We start from the raw sequence: 12,015 nt of genomic DNA on the forward strand, positions 1-12,015 counted from the left end.
GAATTGGTAAGGTAGAACTGGGTCATGGTAGTAGGAGTAGAAAGCCTTGTTTTTCTCCCAAGGAGCTGCTTAGTGGTTTCAAACTGCTGACCCTGCAAGTCACAGCCCAATATGTAACCATTATGCCACCAGGGCTCCCCGACATGGTTAATTCCTTCAGCAGTGAGGTGTAACAACACGGTGACAAGTTGCTACCAGGGGAGCTCTTTGGAGTTCTGACTAGGAGGAGCCATGGAGGCACTCTCTGTGGAGTACGGTACCACAACACCAGATTCCCAGAAAGAATGCAGGTTTGATCTCAATGGCATTGTGTAAGCACAGTGAGGCTCCCTTGTCAGGGAATGGGGGGGGGGGGGGGCAGGAATTCCTAGACACTCTCCAAGGCCAACCTCGCAATCAGGCTTTCCCAGGATAACAGTTCCCATCCTGCAATGCTGGACAGTGCCTTCCCGACAAGACCCTTTCTAAACAAGACCCTGTTTCAAATAGCAACTCCTCTACCAGCATACGCTGCCCCTCGCCTCTGGTTTTATTTTTCTCCATAGCACTTGACACTATTTAAGGCACTAGAAAATCTGCTTATTCAATTGTTTCTTGCCTGTGTCTCCCCTTAAAACGTAAGTTTCCTGAGGCGAGCACGTAGCACAGTGCTTGACACCTGAGAAGTCCTCAGTAATAGGTAAAGGATGAATGAATGAAAAACAGGAAGACAAAGACATCATGCCCCAGGCAGTTGGAATAAAGTGAGCCAGACAGAGAGAAGTAGGAGGAGGAGGTGAAGTGGACCAGGTCTGCTGAAGCAAATTGAGTCAGAGCGGACAAGGGACCTTGCTGGCTGTGGGAAGACTTTAGCTAGCATATGTCTCAAGTCCCAAGAGCCCCATAGAATTGACCAAACCATGTCTTGGCTAGTTTCTCCTCTTCACTTCACCCTCAGTCCTCATTAGCATTCTGCATGGGGGCTAGGCATGCAGGCATGCTCTGTGGAGCCTGTACCAGAGTCCCAGACGCCCAGAAAGAATGCACATGTTCAGCCATCTGCCTGTTCTTCCTTTCCTCTGTAGTGGAAAGGAGAATTCGGAATCTCATTATACGCCCTATAACACTTCATGCTTTTCTGCCCAAGAACTCCTCACAGTTGTAATAACCCAGTTATGTGTGTAACGTATTTAATATCCGAGTTCTCCATTCGGTGGAACATGTCTGGCTTGCTAGTACAGTCTCTTTAGCACCGGGCCCAGAACGCAATGAACATTTGGATGATGCTGCCTTGTTCTTTTTCAGACTGCAGATGACTCTGGAGGAGGTTAGACTTCCTGGGCCCTTGAACTGCCACGGAGCTTCCCCAGGCTGCCCAGCCTGAGACACTCAGCCTAAGACCCGAACATGCATCTTACTAGCCTCCCCACAAGGCCAGGCATCCAGGCCTGGTTGAGTAGGCCTCACAGTGACCTGATTTCTGACGCTGGACTGTGGGTGTTTGTTGTGCAGGAGTCTTTGGAAGAGGCCCAGCTGTGTGCCTTCACCGGGGACCGGCTCATCCAAAGCCATCACTATGCAGCGGACGTCATCAGGCCCAGGTGTGCGGAACTCAGGCACACCTGCGATGACTTCGTCAATGAAAACAAGAAAAAACGTGACCTCTTAAGGAAGTCTTTGGAGCTGCATAGGCAGTTGGACCAGGTGAGCTAGGTCAAGCCCTGGCTTTGACGGCGAGGGCTGATCTGAGTCCTCCTGTCCCTACCCCCCTCTGCCCCATACGACGGCTGAAAGGAGCAAGGATATTTTCTATGGAAAGGTGCTCAGAAGGCAGTAAGAATTGTTCACTTCTTGATAGTGGAGGTATTGAAGGTAGAACGTGCCCCAGCCACCCCCACCACGACCCATTAGAGTTCAGAGGAGGCCATTACCAGGTGTGGGGGACACACAGCACAAAAATCCCGTATGTTTCTGTTCCAGGATCTCGAGGGCATTCGTATGGGGTTTCAACCACACATCACGAGGGCGGTTGGCTTGCCCTGTTGGTTATTTCTTGATTCCCCTTCAGAAGTGCAGAGAATCAAGCACCATGCTCTCGAAGTGCTTCTGTCATATCAGGAACCCGGGAACCGGTGGGGAAGACCTCCTCACCTGCCAAAAGATGGGTGGTTGGAAGCCTCCAGCCCCACCTTGTTCCTGGAAACATGACAGCCTTGGAACCCGGATGGGGCCAGTCCCCTGTGTCCTACGGACTGCGACGAGTTGGAATTGACTTGAGGGCAGCGAATGCGATTTGGAGATTTTAAGCAGAGCAAGTGTGAATCCTTTGGAAAAAACTGAAGTGATAATGACTGTGGTGCCCACTACCAGTGACCGAGCTTTGTTCCTGTAAGGTGGTAGGAAGTGGCTCTGCATGCCACCGGGGTGGTGCGAACAATTTCGTCACTCGGCAGCTTACAGGAAGGTTTGATGTTCTAGTCCCCCACCCCACTCCAGGCTCCTTGGAAGTAAGGCCTGGTGGTCTACTTTTGAAAAATCAGTCACTGAAAACCCTCTAGAGCACAGCTCCACTTTCCCACACACAGGGGGTCACGGGAGAGAATCAACAGAAAGGCAACTGGTTTTAGTTTGAAATGGGACCCCCATGACAGCCTTTGGGGAAGGTACTGAGGGCCTCGGTTGACAGAGGAGAAAGCGGGTGTACTGACGTCCGTGGGTCTCATGGACGAGCCTGTTCCAGCTGTCATTGATTGGCTCTCTGAGTTCTCCATGAGATAGGAAACGGCTGGCTTGCTAGCACAGCACCTTCAGCACCTAGCCCAGAACTTCCCTGTCGTATGCCCAGAGAAATCAGTATTTCGGTCACATTTCCAGGTGCAGGTGGGCCGAAACCAGACTGAGACCCTCTGAGTTAAGTGATTCCCCCAAGACCACCCAGGGAAGCCAGCTTTGAAGTTGAGACTGGCTGATTCCCTATCTGCACAAGGAGGGGCATGTGTAGGTAGACCTGGAGGCAGCAGGGATCCTTGGAGCAAGTTCCCAATCCATTGGAGTGGTGACCTTGGGAATCCTCCCTGTCAGCTGTGCCCTGCCCCACCCCATAGCTCGCTCTGCCCACGTGGCTGAGGGCACCCTTCCAGTGTGTTCACATCGTCCTTCAGCCAAAGGAGCTTTAGTGTCAATGAGATACCGCCGCTCCAGAAGCAAGGGTCTCGGAGGGGTTCATTCATTCACACCCTGCCTTGCATGCTGAGCTCTCCCTGGAATCAGCTGCTGTTTTCCAGACCCCGTTTCTGCTCCAGGAACGTAGAATGCCCAACTGCTGACGGGAGGCGTGAGTGGATCCAAAGCCTCGGCAAGCTTGGAGGCTTCCAGAGTCCGAGCTGATTTGACGGGAGCTAGTTTTCACTCTGTGGAATGTGCCTGTGTGTGTATGCGTGTGCAAGTAGCCATGGTGCTACAGAAGGCCCTCCTAGTTGCTTAATGCTTTCTGCAGACTCGGCATGACATTTAAAGAGAAAGCTTCCACCGTCTCTTGCAAAGCACGACTTTGTATTCTTTTAAACAATCTAAAAATGTAGGACAGGTGAGGGGGAAAGTGCTTATGGACACCTACACATGCCTCCTCATCTTCACACATTGGGAACCAGTCATTTTAAAATAACTTTATTACTTTGTTATTATTCTGAAAGTCATTCAGACTCAGAGTAAACCTTTTAGGGAAATAATTAAGAGGAAAATGTTAATGCGTGTAATGTCTCCTCTAAACATTAACCACTTTGAAGTGTTCCCTTTTGATTGTGTCTCTGTATAGTTTTCTTTTGTTTGTTTTTTTTTTTTGGCTTGTTCTTTTTAATAGCTTCACAGAGCCCCTGGTAAATGGAAATGCAGGTGAACTTGCACTGGAAGCTTATTTTTATTATACACATTCAGGCTGCACAAAAATCCCACATCTCTGTTCAGGTGTCTCAAGAGGGTTCAACGAGTAAAGAAAACAAAACACAAAGTCTTTTTTTTTTTTTTAAAGTGAACTGAAAGAAGACGAAAAAATGAATCCAGGAAAGTTTGGATGTTGCTACTCTCCGCTACAACCTTGAATATTCCTGGGTATTTCTCTCAAAAGAAAACAACAAGCTTACTGCCATTGACTCGATTCTGATTCATAGTGGCCCTATAGGACAGCGTAAAACTGCCCCTTTGAGTTTCCAAAGCTTTTAAATCTTTATGGGAGTAGGCAGCTTCATCGTTCTCTCTCAAAGAAACTGATGATGGGTTTGTACTGCCGACCTTGCCAATAGCGGTTCAGTGTGTAACCTACTATGCTGCCTCATCTTTCTCCCACAGAGTAGGTGGTAGGTTTGAATCCCTAACCTTGCAGTTAGCCACCCAATACCCAATGCCAGACAAACACCAATGAATGCAAACGTTAATAGACTAGGGATCTCAAGAGGGAAGTGGTTTTTCGTTTTTTGTTTTTCTAAGGAGACGTTGCCTTCCCCTCAAAAGGTGCACAAGGGCCAAATATAATGCTTCCTGAATCAACCCAGGCTCTTTTCATACTTAGGATGCAAGACAAGTAATCTAGAAAAGTTTTTTGTTACATTTCTCTGAGACTAGACCAACCTTAGAACCACTTTCAGCTGTCTTCTCCGAGGGATGTAGCCCACCTGAATTTCAAGAACAGATCTGTTCTTGAGATGTTAAACACTAACGACTGGAAGACCAGGGGGGTTAGGGATGACATCTAGAACATCATACATGTAAAAAGCAAAGGTCATTAAAAAGTAAATAGACGAAATGGACATCAGGTGAGATGTTGGGACTTGCTCTTGTCATAGAGCAGCTAAAGCCAATGGAAGGAATGATGACGGAAAAGAACAGCTAAACAGAACATTTCAAAGGGCCGCCCAACACAACACAGCAAACCACTAAAATGAAATGTGCAAAGACATGGAATTGAAAAGCGAGAAGGGGAAAACACACTCAGCATTTTCCAAGCTAAAAGCACTGAAGGAAAATCTTCAACAATATTGAAGGATTCTATGGGACAAATATTGCATGATACAGGAACTATCCTAAGAAGACAGAAGGAAGATCGCATCACTGTACCCCCAAAAACTGGTCGACAGTCAACCATTTCAAAAGGTAGCTTATTATCAAGAACCAAAGGAAGATGTTCAAGCTGCACAGAAGCCACGAGCCAAAAGCAAGACTCCAGTCACGGGCAGAATAGTAACTGAAATGTTTCAATAAGCTGAAGCCAAGAAATCTGGAAGATTCCCTGACCAACCCGTTGGAGGACATCCGTCTTTGTGCCCATTCCGGAAAAAAAAAAAAAAGATAACCCAACAGTATTTGGAAATTATCAAACACTATGATTATATCACTTGCAAGTAAATTTTTTGCTGAAGATAGTTCAGAAATGGTTGCAGTGGCGTCTTAAGAGACAACTGCCACAAACAGAAGCTGGATGCAGAGAGGACTTGGAATGAAGACTGTCCTTGCTGATGTCAGATGAATCTTGCCTGGACACGGAGAACATTAGAAAGATATTTGTCTGTGCTTTGTTGACTTTCAGCAGTATGGAGCATAAAAAAACACACACACCTGGATAACATTGGGAAGAATGGGAATTCCAGAACTCTTCATGTGTTCATGTGGAATCTGTACATAAACCAAGAAACAGTCATTGAAACAGAACAAAAGACACTGCATGGTTTAAAACGCGGAAAGGTGTTGTGTCCTGTTACCATATTTACTCAGTCTGTACGCTGCGCAGATGTATGAAGAAGAACTTGCCGTCGGATTTGAAGGAAGGCTTATTAACAGCCTGTGAACTGCAAACGACACAATCTTGCTTGCTGAGAGCCAAGAAGCCTTGGCGCACTTGCTAAGGAAGATCAAAGGCCGCAGCTCTCAGTAGGATTGCAATTCAATGTAAAGAAAACCAGGTGCCTTACAACTGGGCCAATAGATAACATCTTGAAAAATGGAGAATAACATTGCTATGGATTTAATTTTACTTGAGTTTGCAATCAGGGCTCATGGAAGCAGCAGTCAAAAAAAGCAAATGACCCATTGAACTGGGCAAATGTCTCACATTTTTAAAGTGTAAAAGCACTAAGGTGCCACTTTGAGAACTAGGGTGCACCTGACCCAAGCCATGGTGTTTTCATTTGCCTCATATGCTTGTGAAGTCTGGACAAGGAACATGAAGACTGGAGAAGAATTGGTCTGTTTGAATTACAGTGGCGAAGAATAGTGACTCCTTGGGGGAATTGCCAGAAGATCAAACAAATCTGTCTTCCAAGAAGTACAGCCAGAATGTTCCTCTGAAACCAATCTGGTGAGACTGCGCCTCATGTACTTTGGACATATCAAGAGAAACCAGTCTATGGGAAAGGACCCCAGGCTGGGCACTGTAGAAGGGCACTGTGGAAGATCATCAACATGATGGATTGACATGGTGGCTGCAACAATGGGCTCAAGTGTAACAATTGTGAGGATGGTGCGGGACCAAGCAGCATTTCATTCTGTTGCACGTAGGGTCGCTATGAGTTGGAACTGACTCCAGGGCACCTAATAGCAACCTTGGAGATAAGGTTGGCTTGGTTTCACATCACTGCAGTGAAGTGAGTATTGAAATAAAGCAAGCCACGCAGTGTCTGCCCCCACCCCTTGTGTTAGGCTGGATTCTGTAGGAAGCAAAACCAACGATAGATAGAGATAAATAAACGTGTATCAAGGAAATGGCTGACACAGTTGTGAAAGAAACTGTGTGCTGTCGGGTTTCAAGTCCGTGGGTCATACGTTAAGCTGGAGGCGTCTCTCGACCAATGTAGCTTCGAAGGCTCATGAGCCCAGGAAGACCACAGGCTGCATCGGTGGTTGAATCCCTAGGTCAGCAGGTCATATGACAGGCCATTGATGGCTCCTGGAACCTGCGGACAATATGGCAGGCTGTTGGTCAAGTTCAAAGAACCAGAAGCTGATGGGCCAGATGCAGGAGCCAGACCCAGATGAAAAGTCAGCAAGCTTTCCACCAGGTCCACTGATCTACAGGAAGTATATCAAGTTCGGAGGCAACCTTTGAATTGCATCAGGCCTGTGACCTACCTGAGTCAGAGGGTTTCACTCCACCTTAATCTTAAAGTGCTTGGCTGCTTCCTGTAGATTCTATCATGTGGTGATTCCATTATGTTAGGTCACATCACGGAGGGCCACTAGACATCAACTACCAAACCAATGAGAATCCTGGCCCAGTGAAGAAGTTGACACAAAGCCCAAATATCACACAGTGCATATAAAAGTTACATGTATACAATACAGTGATCCATTACTGGAGATAGGCAAGGCCTTCTACTCCCATGAAGACTTCCAGTCTTTGGAAACCCACAGGGGCAATTGTACCCTGTCCCACAGGGTCACTGGGAGTTGGAGTTGACTCAATGGCAGTAGGTTTGGTTTGGGTTTTGGTAACCCAGTATCTGATAGCGTTGCTATGAGTTAGAATTGACTCATTGGCAGTGGATAATCCATTAATTATGCAATAGCATTATAGAAAATTTAAAATATGGTGGGAATGGCCAAAATATGACACAGACAAGAAATGAGCACAGGCGATTGGTGCCAATAGACTTGCTTCATGCCACAAAGCTTCAGTTTGTAAAGCAACACACACACACACACAATAAAGCAAAGCATGATAAAATGAGGTGTGCCGGTAGTGCAAAGGCCTCTAAACTGCAAGCTGTCCCAGGAGTGTTTCCTGTTGCATCAGAGCCTCCGTAGACCCTCGGTGAGCAGGGAGCTCGTGAACCCTGTGAAGGCTGAGTTGCAGTCAGGCTAACTGCCCAGGGCTCTGTGTCTTTCCCAAGGTCAGCCAGTGGTGTGAAGCGGGAATCTACCTCTTGGCTTCCCAAGCTGTCGACAAGTGCCAATCCCGAGAGGGAATTGACATCGCCATGAACGACATTGAGACATTCCTGGGCACAGCCAGGGAGCACCAGTTGCCCAGCCCCAAGGCATTTTACAACCAATTCGAGTTGATACTCACGCAGGACATAAAGGTAATGTCTTCGGGGGTTATTTTGGCCGTGTGGTTAGGATAGGGATGTTTAAAGGGCTTTGTCTGTTGCTTAAGAAAATTCAGCTGAAAAATGAAGCAGCTGGGGAAGAAAGGAATCAAGAAAGAACAGGTAGGATGTACTGAGCAGGCTGATTGGTTCTCTAGCCCTTTGATGGCTTCTTAGACTCCTTGCCTGTGCTTCCTGGTCAACTTATCCTGCAGAATCTGACCGACATGTCATCTTTAGTAACCCATTTCTGAACAAACCCTTATAAGTACCTCTGATGGATCACACACTGTGCTGTATGCTGAGGATAGACGCATTGATGGACTAGACGTGCTTTTCATGAGAGAGGCTGGCATTAGTAAAAGGACCGTACAACGCTCTGTTTCCAGCTGAGAAAGATGCTCTGAAAGAGGGGCTGGGGGGCGCTCTGGCTTTCGTTAGATGACTCTGATCTGGACTTGCGGTCAGAGAAGGATCTTGCCCAGGTGCGGAGTGTCTCAGGCAATGGAGAATGAATGAAGGGAGACAGAGGACGGTTTCCAGGCAGATGAACAGTGTGTGTAGAAGACCCCAACATCGTTGGGTGGCCAGAGTTTAATCCATAACTCCACCTTCTACCACCCCCATGCCCCAATTCATTTCTTTCCCACATACAAAATATATTAACCCCACCCCAACATCCACAAAATATGAGCCCATCCCAGCATCCATTGTAAATCCAGAATCTCGTCTTCTGATTCATCTAAATCAGGCACGAGAGAAGTTCTGGCTGTGGTCCGTCCTGGGGTGAACTTCCTCTCCATTGGTGGACCCATGCAGAAAATACCAATAACCTGTTTCCAAATCAGTGGTGGGACATGTAAGGAAGATAGTCCTTTTCCAACTGGGAGAAAGGAGAGGGAATGAGGGAGTTGTGGGTATTGAACCCAGCAGGACAAAACACAGTAGCTTTCAAGGCCATGGCTGTTGGCCCAGGGCTATTGGTCACACTTCCCCAGCCCACAGCAAGTACAGTCAGTCAAATTCCTGCTGCATTAAGAACGACCTCTCAGGTTCTGCAACCCTTAGCTGTCACTGCTGCCAGAACAGAGTCGTCCTCAGTCACTGACCACCAACCACCTCCTATCACATCGACAGGAGAACTGTGCCGTTCTTTTGGGACTCCTCAGCCTTGTTGTCAGAACCTGTAGCCACAGCACAGCTAAGCTGCTTGAAACCAGGAAGTTCACTCTCTGAAAATGCAGACATGAGATTGGGCTAGCCCAGGGGTCGGCAAATTTTTGAGACAGAAAAGTCAATCCTGCCCCTCCCAACAATTTAAAATGATTTGGGAGCCATACATAGATTTTTTTAGAAGCAAAATCACCATTAGATGAATACTATCCTTTGAAATGTTTCAAAGTGACTTTAGAGCCACATGTACAAACTGAAGGAGCCCTCAAGTGGGAGATGCAGACTCTTAAAAGCCCAATTTGTAACCATCAAAGTCTGTTCCCTTTGGTATGATAAATAGCTTAAGTTGTTGAGCTGTTCAGTTGTTCATGATCTGGAATGTAAACCCTCACCTAATTAAAGTACCATTCAGAGACCTGCTTTTGTGATAGATTGGAATCCTAATCCCTGTATTTATGGATATAATTCCATTTGGTCATAGGGATTTCTTTGTTATGCTAATAAGCCCATGTAAGTGTAGAGTGGGTCCCAAACCAAATCACTTCTGACTTATAAAAAGAACCGAGTAGACAGAGAGACAGGAGCATACTGGGGAAGTCAGATGTCCTGTGAGCTGCGCTGGAGTCAAGGAAGGAATCAGCCTGGCTGAATTAGACTCTTGGCTTCTGTAAGGACACAATAATAAACTTCTCTTCTTTTAAGCCGTCCACTTACGTTGTTTCTGTTACAACAACAATTGGAAACTAAGGAAGGTTTACATAGAGATGCCTGCAGTATCATCATCCAAGTTTTGTAGAGATTGGGCTGAGAAGGATGAAGGAAAGAGAAGACATCAAGTCTGGGTCAGTGTACAGACACCTGCTCACAGTTCACTTTTTTTTTTAATTGCAGGCCAATGCCCAGAAAGTCCTGCAGAAGCTGAGGGATGTGCAGGAAATATTTGACAAAAGGCAAGTAAGCCTGAAGAAGCTAGCAGCCAAACAGACTCGCCCAGTGCAGCCTGTGGCCCCTCATCCCGAGTCTTCCCCAAAATGGATGTCCCCACCAACAGACCAGCTCTCAGCCTTGGGTAGGTAGTTTGGGGAAGAAACTTGTGTGGCCTTCATGTTTCCTCAGAGGGTTGAGATGATGCGTGTTGAAGATGCATGCTGGTCATGGTTTGGGCAGACATTATTTAAATAAAGGGCAGTGGTAGCATAAGGCACGCATCGAGGCCTCACAGAGTTGCATGAAACTGAGGCCTGAAGTCCAGGCGAAGCTCGTCGTCTCGTGAAGCAATAACCACAGCATAAGGCTGAAAAGGCCCAGAAGATGTTACCAGCGATGGAGGGGTTAACAAGTTGGTGTTTTCACCCCGGTCCCTTGGCATAACATAACATAGTCCACCAAGACGACGTTTTACAGCCTAGTTTGGTGAGCAATAAGTGTGGTCAACTTGGGAGCAGACCTCTTCTTGTCTGGAGGAAAGCATGATAGAGAAAACCATAGATGGATGGAAATAAAGGGGCCAAAGAATAATGGTGCATGAGAGCATTTGTCTCCACCATCATGAGACCAGAGAACCACTGAGACCTGACTACCATTACCAACTGCTCTGAAAGGAGTCACATTAGATAGGAGTCTAAACCAAAGGAGCCTGGTAATGTAGTGGGCTATACACAGAGCTGCTAACCACAAGGCTGGCAGTTCAAACCCACCAGTTGCTCCTCATCTGAATATCTATGAACTTTGCTTAACACAATGTCTTCCAAATTCATCCATGTCATGTGGTGTTTGACAGTTTTTACCCTTGTTTTTAAGGACAGCTGTCTGCTCCCGTAAGGATTTAAAGTCTCAGCAAGTCAGAGGGATGGTTCTCTCTGTCCTATAGGGCCACTATGAGTTTGGCTTTTCCAATAGAAAAAAGTTCAGGGCCAGGTGGCTTCAACAGGGAAATCTACCAAGCATTCAGAAAAGAGTTGACACCCATTCCACACAGACTGTTCCAGAATACAGACAAGGACAACAAACTCACTTTATGAAACAAGCAGGCATAGTCCTGACACCCAAACCAGGCCAAGATATTACCAGGATAGAAAATTACAAACCAATATCCCCTATGAACCTAGATGCAGAAATTCTCAGCAAAATACTGACTAATAGAGTGCAACAATATAGCAATTATAAAAATAATAACAATAATAATGCATCATGGTCAAGTGGGATTCATACCAGAAATGCAATGATGATTCAACATTAAAAGAGCAATCAATGTAATATATAAATAAAACAAAAGATAAGAACTACACAATCGTATCAATTGATGTAAAAAAGGCATTTGGTAAGATCCAACACCCATTCTTGATAAAAAACAAAACAAAACAAAACCAGTAAAATAGAAATGGAAGGGAAAGGTCTTAACCCAATAAAGTCCATTTATGAAACACCAATGGCCACATCCTGCTCAATGGGAGAAACAAAGCAGTCCCTTAAGAATGGGAGCCGGACAAGGATGCCCTTTGTCCCCTCTCTAGTTCAATATTGTACTAAATGTCTTAGCCAGAGCTATGAAGCAACAACAATCAAAGGCATGCAAATTGACAAAGAAGAAGTAAAATCCTCTGTATTTGTAGATGATATGATTAAATAGAAAACCCCAAAGACGTGACACCCCCCCAAAAAAAATCATTGGAAAAAACTCTAATATTCCGCAACATGCCAGGGTATAAGAGCAACATGCACAAATCAATCGGATTTCTGTATATTAATGAAGAGAGCTCTGTAAAAGAAATCCTCTACTGACCTTTGA

General features: G+C 46.0%; 1 protein-coding gene across 3 annotated transcripts in view; it reads left to right on the forward strand.

The window, feature by feature from the left end:
- Positions 1–12,015, forward strand: part of MCF2L2 (MCF.2 cell line derived transforming sequence-like 2) — a 223,046-nt gene that overhangs the window by 89,629 nt on the left and 121,402 nt on the right. For all 3 annotated transcript variants that reach the window (XR_006680536.1, XM_045295036.1, XM_045295037.1), the window contains 3 exons: positions 1,492–1,683; positions 7,857–8,048; positions 10,119–10,296. Coding sequence is in view for 2 of the 3 variants with exons in the window: in XM_045295036.1 (XP_045150971.1) it covers positions 1,492–1,683; positions 7,857–8,048; positions 10,119–10,296 (562 nt within the window). In the remaining variant the exon portion in view is untranslated. The remainder of the gene's footprint in view (positions 1–1,491; positions 1,684–7,856; positions 8,049–10,118; positions 10,297–12,015) is intronic.

Source organism: Echinops telfairi, unplaced genomic scaffold (assembly GCF_000313985.2).
Source record: "Echinops telfairi isolate 266 unplaced genomic scaffold, ASM31398v2 ScPeMD7_4225;HRSCAF=4972, whole genome shotgun sequence".
Classification (NCBI taxonomy): domain Eukaryota; kingdom Metazoa; phylum Chordata; class Mammalia; order Afrosoricida; family Tenrecidae; genus Echinops; species Echinops telfairi.